We start from the raw sequence: 23,273 nt of genomic DNA, 5'->3' as shown, positions 1-23,273 counted from the left end.
ATATAAGAAAGGAGGTGGGCCTGTAGGCTGACAGTCTGCCCTCATGAATGTCTTAGTAATTCTTGAAATTTCAGAGCTGGAAAGCTTGGAGCCTTCATCCAACAAATAGTTCATGGAGAAAGGAAATAATAGTTGAGCCTGTTTGAAGTTGAGCATCTGGTTGATGGAGTCAGGAGTAATATGAAAAAGTATGCTCTCAGATGGAGACTTGACAACTCTTTGATTTGGTTCATAGTTCTCAACACACAAATGGATGATCTCAGGAAAAATGTTAACAGAGGGAAGGAAATAATAAGGCAAATTGGACTCCCATATGCCATACATGTCACAGTTGTTTAAGAAACTATTTCTTAATTGGTAGAAGGTCTGTAAATGATTGTTGTTCCCAACTAAATATTGAATGAGGTAATCCCTATCAGCAAGAGGCATTGCTCCAAGATTTCTGTTTGGTGGATTCATAGGAGTGACACTAAGAGCTGTTGGAGTGGCAATTATAAAACTTTTGATGCTATATTTGGAATGAAGTTTTACAGCAGTAACAGATTGATGATAACTGACTCTGAGGATTTGCAAAGGGGTTGCGAAATGAGTTCAGCTGAGGCAATAAGCTCCAGTATTTATAATTATGATAAAGAGGACAATTTCCAATTTTTCCTTCTCCTTAATGAATTCTCTGGATTCAAAAGACAGTGGGCAAAGTGTAGAGGGGAAAGGAAATAATTTGAGCCCAATTCACTGAGGTTTCTGTAGTGGGATGCGGCAAAAGGGAACAATGCCGAGCTATTGGCGAATTTTGTCGGGAAGCCGAGCTTTAAAGTGGTTTGGCACGGTGAAATTCCAAATGAGCAGGGGTTTGCCGGGCTCCTTTTAAATAGGGGGTGTATCAGTGAATTTAGGCAGAATTTTGGTGGGGCAGAGTCATTAATTTGGGAATTTGTAGGCTTCAAGCATGTAAAATGGAGAAAAATGGGAAGAACAGGGGCGAAGGGGCAAAATAGGGCAAATACCTGGTTAAAATGGCGCCGAGGGCAACTGGACTGGTCCAATGGCGACCGGTGTAGATGAATTCGAAGGTGGTTCCAGCTCAATTGGTTGAAATTTGAATTTTGGAGGCAAACAGGCACAAACAGCAGTAGCAACTCTCCACTATGTCCAATGAAAATGACTAACAAACGGTTGAAAAACACATATTTTTATAAAAGTTTGACATATTTGCACTTTTGGTGCTTTTTCGCGATGACGTCAACATGACATCATCGGCGGGTCCCGAGTACGGCAGGATGACGTGGACATTGACTCGGATGAAGACGTGGCAATGACACAGTGGCGGGACGAGGAGACGAGCAGGTGAGCTGGCAGTGACACAGGGCAGCGGGGGCCCGACGCAGGTTGATGACGTCACGAAGACGTGGCACTGACGACATTCGGTGGAGGGTGGTATCCGGTTTTCCCTGCACCACCTTTGAGCATGGGCGGTATTGGGGGAGGGGCCTCCGAACATGCCGGGAGGCTGACACGTGACGGGGGTACAGCACGAAAACTGCCCATCCCCCGGACGTTAACCTCCGGCAGATCGGGGGCTAAGAATAACCGCCCACCATTGGATCTGAAGTGCTGGGCATCGGACGGCTGGCAGGTTAATTCGGGTGGCGTGCAACTTTGGAGCGGGCCCGCCTTTTATTAATATTTTATTGCAAGCGGGGGGGTCCAAAACTTTGGAAATGTGGGTTTATGTGTTATGCGGGGGTAACGTTTAATGTTTAATTGAAACATTTAAACACTAAACTTTAAACAAAGAGCGCAAAAGGTAGGATAGTAAGGTTTAAGGGTAAAGGGGTGGGCGATGGTTATTAATTTAACCAGGGGTTAAACTAACTCCGGGGTTAGGACGCAGAAGGGTTCATATTGGTCCCAAATGGACTAATATCTCCCAAACCATGTTACATAGCTATAGTGCTATAGGGTGGGATATATAATATTTATGGGATTTTATATAGTTTTTTGTAGCAATAGGGATGGGGAAGTAGTTAGGGAGTTATATAATAGGGTTAGAAGTTAATATGACTTTGCGAAATGGAAAGGTAAGGGGGATGATGCCAAGTTTATGATTTGAAACTTAGACATGAGATTTGAATGGGATATGGAGAAATGATTTTACACAAGAAATGTGGCTTCTTTTCATTGAGAAAGCCAAACTTGACTCAATGTTTTACAAAAATGAAGTGAAAGCAGGACTGGTTGGGCAGATCCCAAAGTCCTCAAGGGGGTGTTAGTAAGAAACTTTTGAGGGGGAGGGTGAAAGGGAGTTAGACATGCTACCAGAGTTCTGCCATTAGACAACTGCTTTGACCTTTCTGTGATTGATGAGATGAGATCTGATTGATAGTACAAGAGGTGATCCAAACCTTGCTTCTGCAACCTCAAACTACCTACCCAGCCTCCTACACCTAACATTTTTTCTTCTTTTTGCATGGGTGCACTTAGACTTGCAGACCCTGATTATCCTCTTTTCTTTTGACTGCCCTCCTATCTAAATCTACCCTTATCTCTTCTAAGGGCCCAGATTAAGCAGTTGGGCTCCTTCATTTCTCTGCCTATCTACTGTTCTACCAAGCTTGAGCTGTTTGGACAGACATTGTTTCTCTATTCTACAACATCAATTTAAACATGGCATGGTCCAAATTGGACTGTTGGGCCATCCATCAAGCTAGTAGTGGCATTTTGGCTAGCCACTTTCCTGGTCATTCTTTGGGGTTCATTTTATCATTTTTTTTGACCAATTTACTCTTTTTTCCCTTTGATAATTCTTTTAGGGCATACCCTCTTCACATTTTTTAATTCAGTCTTTGTATATAGAAAATATGGAACCTTTGCATCATGAAAAGATGAACATATTTGGCACTTCCACTGTCAATCATGAAAAATGAAACCTATTGGTATAGGAACCTAACATAATCTACAACAAGTCTTGGAAGGATCATGTTGAACATGTTGACAGGATGCTACAACTATTGGAGGAGGAACAATTATATGCAAAAATATCCAAATGTTTCTTTGGAGTACAAGAGGTGGAATATCTAGATCATATTGTATCTCATGAAGCAGTTAAGGTAGACCCTAGAAAAATTAAAGCCATTATGGAATGGAAAATCCCCACATCCATAAAGCATCTGCGAGGATTTCTCAGGTTGACAGGGTATTATTGCAAGTTTGTTAAGAATTATGGGAGAATAGCAGCACCTCTAACAACATTATTGAAGAAAGATGAATTTTCATGGACTCTAGAAATAACAAAGGCCTTCGAACATCTTAAAGAGGCAATGTGCCAAGCACTGGTCTTAGCTACCCCGGACTTCAAAAAAACCTTTATTGTGGAATGTGATGCTTCAGGAAATGGAATTGGTGCTGTTATAATGCAAGATGAAAGACCCATTACTTTTGAAAGTCGTCCAATTAAGCGAAAGTTTTTACACCAAGCTATTTATGAGAAGGAAATGTTGGCAATACTACATGCACTTAAGAAATGATGACCCTACCTAATGGGAATACACTTCAAGGTAAAAACGGATCATGATAGGCTTAAATACTTTTTAGAACAAAGATTATCCTCTGAAGAGCAACAAAAGTGGGTCACAAAGATGTTGGGTTATCACTTTGAAATCATCTACAAAAAATGGAATCAAAATGTGGTGGCAGATGCACTCTCAAGAAAGGATGAGGATGTGGAAGCATTGTTATGTGCCATTTCTATTATCCAACTAGATTGGATAAACGAAGCAAGGGAGGAATGGGAGAATGATGAAGAAGTGTGGGCACTTATTCAAAAGTTACAACAAGATTCCAGTACATCTGATACATTTAGCTGGAAAAATGATTCGTTATGGTACAAAGATCGCTTATACCTCTGTAAAAATTCCGAACTCAAACAAAAGATTCTTATGGAATTGCACACTTCTCCCTTAGGAGGGCGCTTAGGATTTTTAAAAACTTACAAAAAGGTTAAGAACGAAATTTTTTGGGATGGACTTAAATCGGATATTCAAAAGTTTGTGGTGGAATGTTTGGTTTGCCAACAAAATAAAGTTGAAACAATTAAGACCGTGGGTCTATTACAACCTTTATCCATTCCAAGTGAATGTTGGGAGGAGGGTTCAATGGATTTTATCACAAGTTTACCCAAGTCTGAGGGAAAGAGTGTCATCATGGTGGTAGTTGACAGAATTACCAAGTATGCACACTTTTGTGCATTATCATATCCATTTAAAGCTAGTACAGTTTCTACTGCATTTATGGAAACAATTCAAAAGCTACATGGAAACCCAAATATTATTGTAAGTGACAGAGATCCCATTTTCACTGGAAATTTTTGGAAAGAATTATTTTCTTGTCTCGGTACTCAGTTAGCTCATAGCTCATCTTATCATCCTCAATCTGATGGGAAAACTGAGATAGTAAACAAATGTTTCGAAGGATATCTTCATTGCTTTGTATCTGATAAACAAACACAATGGGTCAAATGGTTGCCTCTGGCTGAATGGTGGTATAACACTTCCTTCCATACAACAACAAAAATGACCCCATTTATGGCACTTTGTGGATATCAGCCACCATCCATCACATCATATTTAAGAGAAAATTCTAAGGTTCAAGCAGTGGAACATCATATCGAGCATCCACAACAGCTCCTCCAACTCTTAAAGGATAACCTCGTGTTGGTGCAGAATAAAATGAAACAATAGGCAAATCAACACCGCAACGAATGAAGTTTTGATGTAGGTGATTGGGTATTCCTACAGCTACAAGCATATAAGCAAATGTCCCTCAATCAAGCTAAGAAGGATAATAAATTATCACCAAAGTATTATGGTCTATACAAGATGTTGCAAAAGATTGGTACTATGGCATACAAATTGGAGCTTCCTGTAACTTCTTGAGTGCACCTAGTTTTCCATGTTTCATGTTTAAAGAAGGTTATATGCAACAAGCTCCCAGCTCAAACAATATTGCCAGAACTTGACAAGGAAGGAAAAATTATATTGGAACCGGAAGCAGTCACAAAACCAAGAACTCGACAGCTATGAAATCGATCAATTTCGGAGTGTCTCATCAAGTGGAAGAACTTATCCGCTGAAGATTCCACATGGGAGGATGAGAATTTTATACAGAAGCATCCAGAACTACTCAAACATTGAGGACAACACTTTTTTGAAGGAGAGGGGCATGTTAGGTCCCTATAATACTAGTGATTACCCCATTACTATTGTAGTTGTATCCCTTATTAATATTGTTGTGCCCTTATTGTCCCCATATTGTTATTACTGTGCCCTATAAAATCCCTCTATTGTTATTTTTTCCCCTTCATATTATATTGTTAGATCGGTTGGGTTATATTGTGACTCCCTAGACTCCTATATATAGAAATGAGGTTTTGTCATTTGAATGATCAAATAATAATTCATTTGTGTAATGTAAAGGAGGTTGGCCCCTTGAAGAGGCTGAATTCTAAGGCATTGATCTATCTTTTGTATCTTTTTGTGAGCTGGTTTCATAACATAAAATACATGTGAACAAAATTTATCACAAAATTGGTCAAATATCTAGATCTCTTAACTATAGCAAGATAAAATCAAGAAAACCCTAGCCACCATAAAATATAAAAAATAATCTAGTATCAACAGCAACAAGTCCTGCCTTGGATTCAACAAAAAATTATAACATATGGTCTTGAGACTAGAATTATTTTCTTCCTTGTGGTTTATGATCCCTAGCCATGCTCCATCACACAAGTGGATGGAAAGATGACCATAGCCCTAGTACCCATATGTACTTGTCCATCTTAAATTTTGTGTTCTTGAATCCTTGGCCTTCAACTATTACGTCAATGTAAACTACACCTATAGGGAACATCATCAAATATATAGTAACCAACTTGCCTTCTCATAAAGGAATCACGACATGATCAAGACTCATCAATTTCATCTCATGATTATCTTTTCCTAGCCTCACAACCCATAATAAAATGTTTTTAAAATAATTGAGGGTGTTAGCTCCATTTTTCATGTCTTCTATTAGGTTAGAAAATATAGTATTACAACAATATGCACCATAGTGATCATCATGGACTACAACAAATATATTTTCTTCTCTAGGGTTTAGATGCATAACATAAACACTAGAATCACATGAAGAAACCTGAAATTCACACAAAGCAAATGTTTTCATGAAACACACATCTCTCTCTCACATTTTGATATTATGGGGTTCTTTTATGCACCTTAATGTCATGATACTAGGGTTTCCTCATGAAAATACCCTCTTTCTCCATACAATCTCTAAGACAATGCAATGAATAGAGTATAATGATAACAAAGTAATAAACATCTATATTTTCCATTATGTATAAATAGGTGAGGGAGGATAACATAATAAGGATATAATTCCATGCAAGTGAAACGCCCTCCTAGAATGAACCTCCTTGGTATCAACACCCCACCTTGAAGATGGTGCACTCTTTAACAAGTTATTCGAAGCTTTTTTCTTCCATGTTTTACTATCAAGTATCCACATGAAGGATGATTTTCCTCTAACTATCTCCCACATGTCCCCAATATTATTTTGATTTCATTAGTATATTTAGAATCACACATCAGAATCCCCCTATTTTATTGTGAAACTAAATTATTTTACTAGATCCTTATGTTTCACATTGCATTTCCATTCACACCATAAAAGTATATTTTCATGAACTAGCTATATTTGTCAACAATTACCCAAATACATGTAAGATAAATCCTTGCGGTCAATGATACGGAGTGTTACACTTTTCATCCCTCCCCTATAATAGTATATTCCTTATTATTCATTCTCAAATATGATAATTAATGTACCACCATAAATAATGTAATAATAATTTAACAAAAACTACACAAATTTGTGCATTTGAAAGGATCCTATTATTGTTATATCATGTGTGTAACAAATTTCCAACTTTTTCTTAATGTTATTTATATCATATAAGATTTTCACTTGGGTACTCACATATGCCTACCTATTCAAGTTGTCTTCTAAAATTCACCCCCATTTCATGTTAATGCATGACCAATTTACTGATGATACCATATCACTCAACTGCAATACCAATGTCATGAGGCATATACCTTGAGCCACATTCACCTTAACCTATAAATGGGACCTTACCTGGATGTCTAGTACATGAGTGGGTTCCTTAGGAACCCTCTCCTAGTGGTTCGTAGGCATTGGTATTTTTTTCATGGATATAAAAACAAATTTGACAAATGTATACATGTTGTTCTCTTTAAAGTGTTTTCCAAAATCTAACACCTTGTGCGAAATATTCATCGGTGTCTACTAAACAAAACCCTACCGACAAAGATATATAATAAATCATTTTTTGGCCTATTAGAGCATATGAGGGGGGTGCTCCTAGATGTAAATTGGTGCTAGGACTCCAACGAAATTGATAGTTACCAACTAGAGTTTTATTTTTTATTTTATGGCTAGTTTCATCTCACTTCGTTGAGTCATTCAAATACATAATGTGAATTTTGTGTGTCGGTATAAAAACAAAATGGAGTACCAAAATTGAGTTTTGTTAGCTAAGGAAAGTGTTTCTCTCCAAGGAACATGCAAGAACACTACTTACCATCCCTCGAGTGAGTATTTTGCAAAATCCACCCCTCCCTGCAATATTTGTGTTGACCTTTAGTGAACAAAACCCTAGCTTCAAATATCCCTAATAAATCATTTTATAGCCTATAAAATCCTAGGAGTGTGGTTTCCCAAGCTATAATCTATTGCCATGATTCCACTCAAATCAATAGTTTTCCCATTTATGTCTTGATTTTTATTTTATATCCAATTAAATTGTAGTTGCTAGCGTCATTTAAGGACATATTGTGAATTTTGTTTGTTTGTATAAAAACCAAACCAAACTACAAAAAAGATTTATATAAATTTTGGAAATTTTATTTATCAAAGGCCCATGTGAGAAAGCTACCCACAAGACTTGAGAGAATTTTGCAAAATCCAAACCCTTATGCAAAATTTGCATTGATTTTTTGTCAATAATACCATACATCTAAAGATCCTCAAAAAATTCAATTTTTGGACTGTGGATTCAGTGTGTGTGGGTGTCCCTAGTTGTATATTAGTACCAAAAGTCTAAAGGAACCAACAATTTTCCCGTTTGAGTCTTGGTTTGAATTTTATGGTGAGTTACAACTTGCTTCCAATGTCTATTTAAGGACATATTGTGAATTTTTTCCAAGGGAATACAACTAGAACCAATAAGAAGAAAAAAATTCCATCAGCTCAAGATTATGTGTTTGGTTAAGGTCCATGCAAGAACACTAGCCATGATTGCTCGAGTACGTTTTTTTCAAATTTCAACCCCTTGGGGAAATTTTGAATTGATCTTTATTGGAAAAAAACTCTTAATCTAAAGGTCCCCAAATAGATCATTTTTCAACCTATGTAATAATTGGGGGGTGGAGGGTGTCCATAGTTGTAACTTGGTGTGATAATTATAACAAAACAAGTGGTTTTACCATTTGAGTATTGCTTTGAATTTTATGGAATGTTACAACTCACTTCCAAGAGTCATTTAAGGACATAATGTGATGTTTTCTAAGGGTATAAAACCTAACCAAGTAGCATAAACAAGTTTCGTAATATCAAGTATTTTTATTTAGACAAGTCCCATGCAATCACACTACTAATGTTTTCTCGAGCAAGCATTCTACAATGTCCAACCCCTTGTGAAAATTTTGAATATATTTATTGAAGAAACCCTAAGTATAAATATCCTCAAATAAATAATTTTTTGAACGTGTAGAGTCACTTGGATAGAGGTGTTAATAGATGTAACTATGTGCCAGGAGTCCAACAAAACCAACAATTTTCCCATCCAAATCACAATTTGAATTTTATGGTGAGTTGCAACTTGCTTCCAAGAAATTTTTAGGTACATATTATGAATTTTGTATTGGACTATAAAATCCAAACTAAGTAGTATAAATGAGTTTTGTTAGATTAAGAATTCATGTTTTGCGAAGGCCCATGAAAGAACACTACCCATGATTCCTTGAGTGATAATTTTTAAAAATACAAATGACGTGAATTAGATAAATATATTATTTTTCATATATCTCGTTGCATTTAGAGTGGAAAAAATTGAGGAAACATCTTGCAAGGTCATTTTAAGAAATTGATTGAGTTTCAAAAATTTGGGTGAAAACTTCAGGAGCCATTAATTTTAGGCCTTAAATACCTTTTAAGTTATCAATATTACTTTGGACCTAGATTCCATAATTTACACATTGATGCCATTACAATGGTATAGTAATTGATCAATCAAATTTTGTATGAGAAAGGTACTCCTCTTGGAAGTTGACCTATCAAAATTAACCATCATAATTTGAGAAGATGCCACATCTACCCTTGTTACTCATGGAAAAGGAGATAATCGCATGGAAACTATAAAGAATATTCTAGAAGGGTCAAGTTGTAATGCATGTTAACGGTTGAATGGGAAACATTTAACTCCTTGCTCGTTGTCAAGCTATGTTATAATCAAGAAACTAGGAGAAAAATATATTTTATTATATTTGAGTGCATTTTGTTTCAGACACAAGTGGTGTAGTCAAGAGTGGATAGAACAAGAGAAAATAGAAAGGGTTTGTATTCTATATTATCCCATGATCCCCTGGTCTCACTTATTTTTACTTACATCCATTTACATTCAAGGGAACATATAGTAGAATAACCTTACCTTCCGACTAGGTATTTCCCCATAAGTCTTTTCTAAATCAAATATTGTATCCTTATATTTGTTACTAATTATGTTCATGTATGTTATCTATTTTCCATATTTCATATATTCCATACATAACCATAACACAATATTTAACAAATCCATAAACCTAAGGGAAAATTAACCCTCAAAGTGTAGATTTTATATTTTTACATACAATTTAGTAGACTTTTTGTGATGAACTGTCTACTTGAATATCCATGCCACTTTATGGATCATACTAAGATTAGAGCATGTTTATTTAGATATATTGTGGGGAGTTACAAGGTATATATATCTATTAATATGAAAGTCATAAAACCCTATCCATGGCGGATAAATATGTTAATAACCATCAAGATCCTACAAATGAAATGTTTGTGCAACTCGAAGCATAAGTTAGAGATATAAACCATATTGTGATGTGCCTCTTGATGGTGGTCCTAACCAATAAAGTTGGGATCTTCAAATAATATGTAGGTTATAACGTAGAGGTTGGATAAGAGGGGAGGTCAGGAGACTAGGAAGAACCAAAGTGGAAGTCTATGAAAGAAACCAACAAGCATAAACCCAGTTTGAGTTTCATGAACCACACAGAGTCCTTGTTCAAGATGGAAATAAAGGATTATATCAATCCATATTAAGATGAAATTGATGCTGTGAAGTTAAATCACTAGTTGGAATATTATAAGGTTGTTTTTTTTTCAACGTATAGAGGAAGAAAAAGATACTTTGTTTACTGAGTTGAAATTAAAGGTCCATGACATGACCTAGTGGGAAATCCACACGAAAAACTTGAGGTTGGTGGGAGATCACTTAGGGACCATGTGGGAGGATTTCAAAACTACCATAAATTCATAAATTTACCCTATCAGGTATTTGGAGGACCAATGGATTTTGTGGCATTATATTATGAAGAAGCAGGGGAAAAATGTACAAGAGTCCACCACAAAATTTAGAAAGATGGCCATAATGTTACGTACCTCCCAATAGAACCTAGTTGTACTCCTCAAGCATCTAGGGGATATACATAGCCATATAAATACGTAAGTGATGTTGTTCAAACCCAAAATCTTGATGATGCCTTTGTATATTCCCAATACCTATAGAATATAAGATAAAGAAAAGGGTAATCAAGTGGGTCAAAGAAAAGGGAGAACAATGGAGCTTCCAAAGAGGCAAAGAAGAAGTGAAAAGGGGAAATACAAGAAGGCACTAGTCACATCATAATAGTGGAAAGATCCCAGCGACCACTACAAAAACTATAAGGTTGTTGGTCATACAAGTGATAAGGGATAAGTGCTCAAAGTTGCATCTAAATCTCAACCCAATGAAAAAAATTAAAAATGCTAAGAAAAGAAATATCATGGCTACTAATTTTAGAAACAAGATGGAAATTAACTCGAATGTGCATGAGAATATTTCTTATATATAAGTGCATAATGGTTTCTGTTTGGGTAGCATTCAAATAAATCAAGGGAAGGAAATTGTTAGAATCTTTCATATATAGATAAAGGTCAAAAATAAAAAAAATTATTGCTCCTTTTGATTGAGGATCACAACCAAAAGTGGAAAAAGACACTCTTGGGAAATTAAAAAAAAACCATGGTTTTCTGAGAAAATTATTATTAAAATGGAGGAAATTGAAGTAGGGCATGAGATTAATTATTGAGGTAATTTACAAGGAACTCTAAGATTTTATGAGAAAAGGGGAAACCATACTATATCTAGTTTCGATGTTGAAAGACACACCCTTACTGAAGAGAATTAGTTTTAGTGTTGAAATACACACCATAATAACTTTTTTGTGTGTAATAGGTCGTTTGTGGCCAAGAATATCAATCTCAATAATGACTTTTCCAATCATTATGTTGGCCAAGCCTAACGATTTTGAGGGTCAAGTTTATTGTATTGTAGGAATTAATCTCGTACATAACAAAGGATAAGTTCATGAATTTAGAGACTTCTGCTTAACATATCATGTATGACATATTAACTAGATATTTATGTTCACATTTATAAATATTTTCTTGAGTTGATTCTAGGGGTTTTTCCAATCGAGTTGTCAGCTTGTGCTAGGGGCCAATTTTTACATTTGTGTTGGGGTCAATCCATATTTTTCTTAAGGTAGATTTAATCACATTAGTGATATTAAAATTCATTTATTTGAAGGGATTGATATTGGTTACTTAAAGAGTTTGAATTTACCATATCTCTTGGAGTTGCGTTCAACATATTTGCACAGGTCAAATTTCTACATTTAGAGGGTTCATTTCATCTAGTGTGAGTTTCCATTTACATGAGAAGAATAATGAAGGTTTATATACTGAATCACTAAATAAGAGATCAAGATTTCTCATCTTTCGCAGGCATTTTAATGGAGGAAAAGTTAGTAATATTTTCATAGGCTAAAATACCAACAATCAAGGCTGAATTGTATGATCTAGTTAAGAGATGAGTTGTTGGTTGAGACTGAATTAAGGGGAAAAATAAAAAGTCCTCGAAGGCCAACTTCACACAATAGAGTAGCTTATTTTCAAGGCTAAAATTCTATGACAAGAGGCTGCATTACGTGGATGATTTTTACAATGGAAGTGAACTAATATTTGGCAAGCGATTCTTCTAAATAATTTTCCCATGTTCCATGTCCAAATTAATATGTAAACTTCCTCCTATGAATTCCTCCAACAAAAACATATTTTCAATTGAAATATTCATTTAAGGTGTTGCACACCTTTTTTAATTGTTCATGTTTTCCCAAGTGTAAAATCTGTGTGGATTTATGGAATTTATGGGATACAATTCTTCCATCATTATTTTCTAATCAAAATCCTTTGATTTATTGTAAAATTAATGAAAGGGATATCACCTGTGATATTGATGTGAATATCCAAACAATATATCCTCAGCACGAAAACAAAATCCTTTATCATCAACATGCACAAGGGAAAGTTGAATATCTTGCGAGTAACTGCCAACCCAACCAAAAAGTTGATTAGTTCTAGTAGGAAATATGTTTTGTTATTTTTATGAGAATAAATATTCTACAAAAGAGATCATGAGAACTAAGCCATCTCTGGAGGAATTTACTAAGGAACATAAAATGCAACTCAAATAATTTTTATAGGAGTATAGTAGTGTGTTTTAAGGGCCTAAAGGCCTACAATCGAAGAAAGAAGTGGTGCATGAGATCCAACGATTGTTGAATTCTCGATTGCTAAACATTGGGCTGTATAGGTAACCCATTATATAGTCAAACAAGTTGAACAAGTAGTTGTTGCAACTACTAGAACACAATGCCATTTGACTAAGTACCTCACCATGTGGGTCACCCATCATCATTGTGCCAAAGAATGATGTAACTTGATGGATGTATATTGGTGACACCGAATTAAAAAAAATACCCTAAAGAAAAATTTCCTCCTACCTAGGATACATAATCTTTTGGATGTGTTGCAACAAGCCAAATAGATGATCAAACTGGAGTTAAAGTCAAGATATCACTAGGTCTTGGTCATAGAAGAAGATACCTGAAAGTCCACCTTAAAAACTAGGAAATGGTTTTATGAGTGGCTAGTCATGAGGTTTACAAATGATGTATTACACCATTTTATTGATTCAATTTTTATTTTTATTTTGGATCATATACTATTGTACACAATTACCTACGAGTGTCACATCTCAAACTTAATTTAGGTGCTAAAGGCATTAAAAAGTACCAATTCTTATAAAATATTAGGAAGTGTGAGTTTGCACAACAGTCTTTAGTGCATATAGAATACGTACTAGGTAGAGTAAAGGTAAAGATAAATACCACCAATATAGATGCCATCATGAAGTGGCCAATTCCAGCTAATGTTTCTAAGGTCAAGATTTTTGTTGGGGAAACACGATACTTGTGAAAAATCATATTCTTAGTTAGCAGTGGTAGCAACACTCCATGCCATAATAGCAAGGGGAAAGAACTTATTGTGGGAAAGGGTCAACAAAGGGCCTTTGAGAAGTTAAAGGAGAAGATCAATCAAGCATTTATTCTAACATTACAAAACAATTAACATGCCTCTGAAGTGGATACATATGTGAATCGGTAAGGTGTGAGAGAAATTTTCATGCAAGGAGGAAGGCGTGTATGCTACCATTATCAACTATTCTATGGGTTGGTTATCAAATATACTTCCTACAATAAGGAGTTATACGCCCTAGTGCAAGCTATCTGTTATGCTCTTGACATGCGAGAAGATGACAAAACGCCAAATATATGAAGAAATACAACCGAGAACACAAAACCATATGAGAAAAATAGAAATTATTTTATTATTCAGAGATGAAAGCAATGTTCACTTGCCTCTTTGAGGGGGCAACCTCCAACAAAGTAGAGCTCAATTACAAAATAAGACATGACGCTCTTCAATGGGGAGTCTCTATCCCTTATATAGAATTCACACATGCAATACCATGGGTTAGTACCATGGTTCTCTCAATACCATCTATCTAATACCATGGACCGTTTGCAACTAACTATGGTCCCTTTCTTAAATGTGGGTCAACCACTTATAATTATTAATACAGGCTTTATTGACTCTTTAACTAACGATAACTATGACTTGACCCTATTACATAAATAATGGGGTTAGGGTTGGACCCTAACATGCCCTCCCCCATAAAAAGCAACCTTGTCCTCAAGGCTGAAGCTTCAGAAACTATTGAAGAGTAGTGGCTGGTTCCCAAATCGCATCTTCTGGACAACTGTCTTTCCACTTGACGAGGACTTCCTTGATCATGCAGTCGCGCAAATGTCGTTCTTGTGTGTCAAGGACCTGTTTAGGTTGAAGCGAGAGTGAACCTTCTTCATCCAATTTAGATAGACTGGTTTGAATGCCACAATTGTTCGCTACCACTTTCTTGAGGCACGATACATGGAAAATGGGATTGATTTTTGAAGTTGGTGGCAAGGCTAGCTTGTAGGCTACTTCTCCAATGTGCTGAAGTATTTGATAAGGTCTGTTGAATTTTGGAGCTAATTTCTAACAACCCTTGTCTTTGAGTGATGTTTTCTTGTATGGTTGCAACCTCAAGAATACCTGATCCCCTTATTGAAATGTGTGCTCTGAACGATGTTGGTTTTCCTGTTGCTTCATGCGATTCTAAGCTTGATGGACATTATCTTTGAGACAGGCTAGCATGGTTGCATGGTTCTGTAGGAGTTGATCCACTGCTTGCACCTTAAAGGATCCAGGGAGATAAGAGGTAGGTGAAGGTGGGAGTTGACCATACACTGCTTCATATGGAGTCATCTTGGTGGCTTTATGATAGTTAGTATTATACCACTATTCAGCTAGAGGTAACCACTGTACCCATTGATGTTTCTTTTCTAAAGTGAATAACCTTAGGTAGGTCTCCAAAAATTTGTTGACTGCTTCAGTTTGACCATATGTTTGGGGATGATAGGAAGTACTTAATTGGAGTTGGGTGCCTTGTAGCTTGAAAATTTCTTGCCAAAAGTTACTAGTGAAGGTCGGGTCACGATGAGACACAATGGAGGTGGGCATGCCATGTAGTTTAAATATCTGGTCCATCATAGCTTCAGCCACCAAAGTGGAGGTAAATGGGTGGGGTAGGGCGCAAAAATGAGCATATTTATAAAGTCTATCCATAACCACCATAATGACTCACTTGTTGCTTGATTTTAGAAGAACAATAATGAAATCCATAGAAACATCCATCTAGATTGAGGCAGGGATGGGCAATGGTGCTAAGGTGCCTGGGGACTTGGATGTTTCACCTTTTTGGCATTGACACACATCACATTCATCTACAAATGTAAGAATGTCAGTTTTCATGCCTGTCCAAAAGAAAGAATGACGAGTGAGAGCGTAAGTCTTCTGAAAGCGTGCATGGCCTATAGTGGGAAATGAGTGCAACTCTGTCAAAATGCGTGTCTTTAGGGTGGATGTGGGCGATATCACTACTCTATCATTGTAGTGAAGAATCTCATCCTTCCAAGAGTAGCCCACTGTTGAATTATGACTTGATCTCAAGTTATTAAAGAGTTGGGAGAGAGAGGGATGTGAAAACCATTCCTTTCGGGCTTCTTCAATCTAATCTCGTATGGGGAGAGAAATTGATAGCAGGGTACTTTCATCCTCAAATTGGCATGATAAGGCATCCGCTACTATATTTTTGTGCCCTTTATTGTAAATCATCTCATAATCATATCCCAACATTTTGGTCAGCCACTTATTTTGCTGGGGCGAGGATAGACGTTGCTTGAAAAAATATTTGAGGCTTTGATGGTCTCTACGATTTTGAAATTTTGCACCAATAAGTATGGTCGCTAGGTATCTATTGCATATAAGATGGCCATCATCTCCTTCTTAGAGGTATATTGTCCCAGATCTTTCCCACTTAATTGTTCGCTGGTGAAAGCCAAGGGTCAACCTTCCTACATTAAGACAACATCAATACCACATTCAATCACAAAATGTTTGATGAAGTCGGGTAGTGCAAATACGGGAGTGGAATACATGGCCTGTTTGAGAGCCATAAATTCCTGTTGTGCTTCATCAGTCTGGAGGAATGGATTTTTCTTGAGAAGGTTAGTGAGGGGTCTAGAAATGTGACCATAATTGCCGAAATAGCTTGTGAGACCCAAAAATCCCCTCAAACTCTTCAAGGTCTTTCGTTGGGGCCAATCCTGCATTTTTTGGATCTTTTTGGGATCCACCCGGACACCTTCACGGCCTACAATGTGGCCCAAATACGCAACTTCTTCCATGACAAAAGAACACTTGGACAATTTGACAAATAATTTATGCTTCCGGAGTAGTTGCAAGAGCAGGTCTATATGTTGAAGATGTTTTTCCCAGGTGAGGTTTTAGATCAAAATGTCATCAAAGAAAACAAGGACAAATTTCGTGAGATATGGTTTGATCAGGTGATTCATGAGGCTTTGAAAAGTGGATGGGGCATTGCAGATACCAAATGACATGACCAAGAATTCATAATGGCCTTCATGAGTTTGGAAATCATTCTTGGGAATGTCTACTTCTTTCATGTGTATTTGGTGATAGTCCGAGCGAAGATCTAGCTTAGTAAAGAATTGAGCACCTTGTAGTTCATCCAACAAATCATCAACAACCGAGATAGGGAATTTGTCTTTGACCGTGAGTTTGTTGAGGGCCCTAAGCTCTGGACACATGCACCATTCCCCATATTTCTTAAGCCCCATGACCACTGGTGATGAATAAGGACTGATGCTAGGATGGATGACATCAGCTTCCAGGAGTTCCTTGATGATTTTTTCAATTTCATTCTTTTGGGCAGCAAGATATCTATATGGGCGCACATTCGGTGGTTGTGCCTCTGAGACCAAAGTAATGTTATGATCATGTTCCCCTCTAGAGGGTGGATGAATTTGAAAAACAGTGAGCTCGATGGCTTGGATGGCATTAAATTGGGCAATAACTCCATGATGGCCCTTTTTCAACAACTTTTCCATTCGATGCGAGCTGATGATAGAAGGATCACCTGCCTGGAGTCCATGGAGGGTATTCATGTGGTCATTCTGCTTAAAACTCATATATAAATCCTGGAAATCCATTGTGATTGAGCCTAGTGTGCAAAGCCATTCTGCACCCAAGATAATGTCACAACTACCCATGTTGACTACAAACATGTGGGACTTTAGGTGGTAATATCCCATATGAATTTTGATATTTTCGCAGTGGCCTTCACATTTCATTGTCCCCCCGTCAACAATCTGGACCTGGAAATTAGAGACTGCCCTTACAAAATAATAAACAGCTTCAACAACTCTCTGATGGATAAAGTTATGAGTGCTGCCAATATCAATCAATACTACTACAGGGCGATGTTTAATAAAACCTGTGATTTTGAGAGTTTGGGGCATAGAAATTCCTACCAAAGCATGTAGCGAGATAAATATTTCTTCGGGTGTGGTTGGGAGCTCATTGTCCTACTGGGTGTCCTCATCTTCCTCCTCTAGTCCCTCAAGGGGTGGGGCTTCCTTAGATGAGCTGTGATCAGTAACATCAATTTGAAAGAATTTGGGTTCCTTGCATTTATGCCCTGGGGAGTATTTGCCATCACACTAGTAGCACAATCCTTGTTTTCTTCTTTCGACCTTTTCTGTTGGTGACACATTTTGAACCTTAAGTGTTTGGGTAGTTCCCTGACCCTAATTGGGGCATCCCTTTGCTATGAGATTTGGATGAGGCGACTGGGCAACTAAAGCATGTTCCACCTCAATAGCATTTTTGCAAGCGTCCATCCATGTAGGTGGGTGGTGCATTCGTACATGGGATTGGATGGCTTCTTTGAGACCAGTTATTAAATATTCCAAGTAGAATTCATCTCCTAGACCTTTTGTGCGGGTGGCCAATGTATCAAAGGCTGAAATGTAGTATTTTACTGTGCCTATCTATCGGAGCTTGGTAAGATGACCCAAAAGATTAGATTCATTGTCAAAGCAGTCACAATTGGATTTTGATAACACCTGCGAAGTAATTTTCCCATGATAGCATTTCCAATGCCACTACCACCATTTCCATATCTCTTGGTCTAAGTAAAGGCCTCCCACACGTAGGTTAGCTTCATCATCTAGGATATCATTCGAGGTGAAATATTGTTCCATTTTTTATACCCATACCGTCGGATTAGAGCCATCAAATTTATACATGTCCAGCTTGGGTGGTCAAGGGTGGGAATGTTGGTGATTTCCATGGAAGTGAATATGATGGTTGGATTCTCCTTTAGGGTCTTCATTAAAACCATGTGCCTCCGAATGCAACCCCGACGAGATCCTATTGAATGTTTTCATGAATTTTTGCATCTGATTTGCTAAGATCTGGAAAGAAGCCAACTTTTTTTCAAGGCTCTCGATATTCTCATTGGCCATGGCTTGAGCTCTGGTTTCTACCATACACAGATTCGGGTCACTTGTCATCACTTTGAAAAAATTTGGTTCTGCCCGAAAATTGAAGCTGACAAGTGAATTCTACCACTGTGATTAGCTTGTCATCCTGATTCTTATGGGTTAGGTCTCTTATAAGCATCTTGGAAAGGCCATAGATTTTTTTTTTTTTTTTACACTCTGAATGGAGTTTTACTCCCCGCTTATCAATACTGGTGGGCTCCAGTATTGTAGCAATAATGCTACAACTCCTGGAGCTCCCTATCTCTAATTTTATCAACCCGGTAGTTCGTACAAACTTGGAAGCGATGGTGCTGTATGCACAAGTACTAGCTCTTGTCGCAGCTGTCACTTGGTCAGCTAGCACAAGTCCGCTAGGGCTCAAGCCAACTTCTATATGCTCTCAAAAGAAGTTTTTTAACTGATGGACGAAAGCTAACTCAAAGGAAGTTAATCTACTTGCGAAAAGAAACTGAAAGCCAAAAGGAAACACAAACCCTAGCAAACCCTAGCAAACCCTAATTCTACCAGCTAGTCCTACTGATGCAAAGGAAAGAATGCAAACAACGAAAAGAGATGCCATTACTTCTAGGAAGGTAAAATGCATGTGTCTAAGTTATCACTATCTGAAGAAAACATCTTTTTGTATTTTTTATTAAGTTGTTGAAATTATCATGCATGTGCTTCTAACTAGTTTTCCACTGTGCAGGGATGGATCAAGGGATGAAATGCTTTGGGAAAGGTTGGGATGGTACAGAGAGGGTCTAAGGGATCCCCAGTATTCTTTCTGAGAGTTTCACAAAGTCTGGATGACATGAAACCGTGTTCATGAACTTCTACAGGAAGTCTGCAGGGGCTTTTACAGGATGTTCTGTAATTCTTCTACAAGATATTTACGAATTGGATTTTTGAGGATGGATGGTTGATGGAAGATGCATGGATGGTTATGGAGGTAGGATGGGGGTCTGAAGTGACCTAGGAACTGATGGATGGAGTGGTGAGATGATGTGGAAGGCTGACTTGCATCAACGAAGGTTTAGGCAATGGAAAAGCAAGAAGGTAGGGTTACGTGGCAAAAGAGCAGATGGGAGATGAAGAAACAGACTTGATGATGGAGGAGCTGACCTGAACGAGGCTCAGATGAACGAGGAGGTGATGAAGGTGATAGAGATGCCCTGCACAATGCTTATTCAAACAAATCAATGAATTCTTGCAAACAAACCAAGTCCTAGCTAACTCAATCCAAATGAATGAATAAACAACAGCCTTGTTTGAAAAGAGAACCATATACATCACGTGAGCAAGAACATGCCAAAAGATCTAAATGCATACAAACTCCTACCAATCGATTCTAAGCATAAAAAGCTACGTTACCCATCAAAACCAACTACAATAACAAAGCAAGATCTAAAGAGCAGATTTTATTTCAAGAACGCAACAAACACATAAATATAAACAAGGGAGGTACTGGGCGCTTGAGATGGGCCCAACCCCAAGAACTACAACCTCCCAAGAGAGATTTAGAGATGGTGCAAAGCTGGATCCATCTTTATTAATCAAGAAATGAAAAGTTACATCAAAACTGTCCACAAGAAGAACTTGAGCATGAGCTGAAAGCAAAGCTAATCTACTGCATAAAAATCGAACTACAAACTAGCTAACTAATGGCTAAAAAAAAATGACTAACTGGCTGACCAAATTGACTACCAACTAGCTACAAAAATGACTACCAACTAGCTAACTAAAATGAGGCCCTAAGCCTTCTTATTTATACAATTTGAGGACCCAACAGTCCTCCTAAAAGTTAGGGGCTTGGCTGCCCAAGACTTGTAGTTAACAGCAGTCCTACTTGACTTGCTTGGCTGCCCTTGTACTGATTGATTTGGTGGCCCTTGAACTCCGAGCTGATGGTGGAGAATTCGAGGTAAGGGCCCATAAATGAGGGGGACACCTTCCTACAAATCCTCTAGCTTGTTCTCCCACGAATTTGGCTGCCAAGTGCTCATTAAGACCTTCCATTTTGTCTCCAAGTTGACCAAAAAGGCTACACCATATATAGAGTAACTTAACTGAAGGAAAGGCCACCCTACACACACCAAAGAACAGGCTGAAGGCTTCGAGCTTAGCAGAAATAAAGATTGGTGCCCTACCCTAAAGAAGCTGCCCCACATACAAAGCACCCATTAGACTTGTTGGCATAATGACTAACCAAATTCACTCTATTAACATAAAAATAATCAAAAACATGCAATAAACAAATGAGAATGGTGGACTAAGTCAAATTAGGAGGTTGGATGAGCCCAAATAATTGTACATTTTTGGGGCTCATCATCACCCCCCTACTGAAAGTGTTGCTCATCTTCTGAGCGACCAATCTCTCTCCTCATCTTTGATGGCCCTGGTGGCTTCCTTGGCTAATCATCTCGGCCGATTTCTCCTTTGGCTTCCTTCTTTCAAACTTCCTGTAGAACCAGTTCGCTGGCTTCCTGTAGAAACAGTCTCTGTCTTCCTGTAGAAACAGTCCTCTGTCTTCCTGTAGAAACAGTCTGCTAACTTCCCGTAGAACTGTCTTCACTTTTTGGTCTGCGCGGCTGAGGGTGCCTTTTTCTTGAACTGTGTTGTTGCTCCACTTGTTGTGAAGGATTTTGCTATTGCATATGAAGATGGTGTTGATCCAGCTGTTGTGATGGCACCTGCTGCTGAGTATACAGATGCTGCTGCTGTTGTTGTTGATTGGAAAGGTGGTGTTGCTGTTGTGGCCACATAATTTGAGGTTGATACAATTCTGACTGTTGGGAGTGTGGAATACTAAATTGTAACTGATGTGACTGCAATGCCTGTTGGGCTGAATTCAAAGGCTTGGTTATGTCACTGCTCCCCAGTTTTTGTAAGGTAGCAGCAGCCATAGGACGATAGTAATCTGGCTGGATGGCTGAGTTTATTATATCAGGTCTCTGATGCAGGTTCATCCATTGGAGTAAACCAACACCAGGCATTGTAGGATTTTGAGAATTAACAATACCAGTCTCCTCCCCAAACCACAGTGAAGATCTCTTGATGGCACTCTCTATTTCTGATTCTTCACCCAGCATTCTTGGCTGCCGTGGGCGCTTGGTCCTGAAGAAAGGCGGAGGACAAATGAAAAATGGAGTGGCGACAGGCTCAATCTCCTAGATAGAAACTCGATTCTACCTTTCACCAGCAGTTGATTCATCCCACCCAACCTGGATATTACGCCACTGTGAGTTTGGCCATTTCATAGAATCAAGATCACTGATCCCTGTAATGGTACCCATATATCTGCGCACGCCTGATTCCTCAGTTTCAGACATCATCCTGAACCGCATGCCAAGTGAAACCTGGGTGCCATAGATTGCTTTGTTGTACTTAGACAGAGGAATGACAAACTCTGAAGGGCTTGCCCTTGGATTGTAGAAAACGGTAAATGGGCTATGGTTTGAAGCAGCATGCACTGCTACAGCAAGAACGCCAATATGCATGCTGTCACTAGGCAGGACAGATGACGACATAGTTGCTTGTTGCCGATTTGCACGCCTTATACCCAGAAGTAGTTGTGATTTTTCATCCCTTATAAAAAGGACAGAGTCATCAGCAAAAAGTCTCTTCGCACTCACAAATACACCCCATCCTGTTGTTAGAAGATGCCTCTTTGGCTGACCACGATAGATATGTCTGAATGTCCATGCATGGTTATGCAAATCTCTGGCCACAAGTTCTTGAGCTGGTAGTTGCATCGTATAATCTAGTGGTTTCTTTCTGCAGGGCTGTTTTCTGCCTTTCCTGTAGCCGACATCCTGTAGAAACCCCTGTAGAGTGCGATAGGCGGGAATTTTTTAAGGACTTGAAGAGATCTCGAGAATAAAAGGTAGAAATCTTGTAGAGCACCATCGGTTAACTGATCTGGAAATGGTGGACATGCGCTTCAGTTGACTGCAGTTGAACGGTGAGAGTTTCAGCCGAGCGTCGTTTAACTATGGCGTCATTTACGTGAGAGAGTGAAGTGGCCAAGACATGTGTTGGCCATGCAGACAGTTGTGCTATAATGAACTGCATGCTCTACTTATGAACTGTATGTTTTCTTCTTGATCCGCTGCACTGGAGTTCAGGCAGCTGACACTAACCGTTTTTTTTTTTTAATTTTCACGTGAATGACTGATCATGCTGCGTGATTTCTGGCGGAGCGCTAGAGAAGGAACTGTTGGGTTAACTTTGCTAGATTCCTGGCTTAATCTCACCATTTCATTCATTCATGCATTTTTCAAATTAATTTTATGCAATAGAAGAATGAGATCAGTCACATACCTCGAAGTTGAATGGTTGCCGTGAGCTGCTATGGCCTGTCATTGCTGCATGCATTGGTTTTTTTTTTTTTGATTGCATGTGGCTTGGCTGCTAATCCTTGATTGTTTTCTCCTTGTGCAGGTGTCCTCTGGCCGGATCTGAGCTGCATGCAATCGTTTCCATGTTCAACTCTGCCCGTTCAAGCTGCTGCTGCTGCATGGTCACAAA

General features: G+C 38.2%; 1 protein-coding gene across 1 annotated transcript; it reads right to left on the bottom strand.

Moving 5' to 3' along the window:
* Window positions 1–21,931: 21,931 nt before the first annotated feature.
* On the bottom strand, window positions 21,932–22,498 carry LOC149226772 (auxin response factor 16-like). The gene has a single exon (XM_089380292.1). The coding sequence runs from the start codon at window positions 22,496–22,498 to the stop codon at window positions 21,932–21,934; it is 567 nt and encodes a 188-aa protein (XP_089236418.1).
* Between the last annotated feature and the right edge of the window lie 775 nt (window positions 22,499–23,273).

Source organism: Pinus tabuliformis, chromosome J (assembly GCF_031772625.1).
Source record: "Pinus tabuliformis cultivar Carrire ecotype Pingquan chromosome J, CPIR1, whole genome shotgun sequence".
Classification (NCBI taxonomy): domain Eukaryota; kingdom Viridiplantae; phylum Streptophyta; class Pinopsida; order Pinales; family Pinaceae; genus Pinus; species Pinus tabuliformis.
Note: the sequence above shows the minus strand (reverse complement) of the source record. Positions and strands in the feature narration are given on the sequence as shown.

Bases quoted from the DNA above. Each gene is read 5' to 3' on its own strand.
- LOC149226772 (XM_089380292.1), bottom strand. From the start codon at position 22,498: ATGCAACTACCAGCTCAAGAACTTGTGGCCAGAGATTTGCATAACCAT.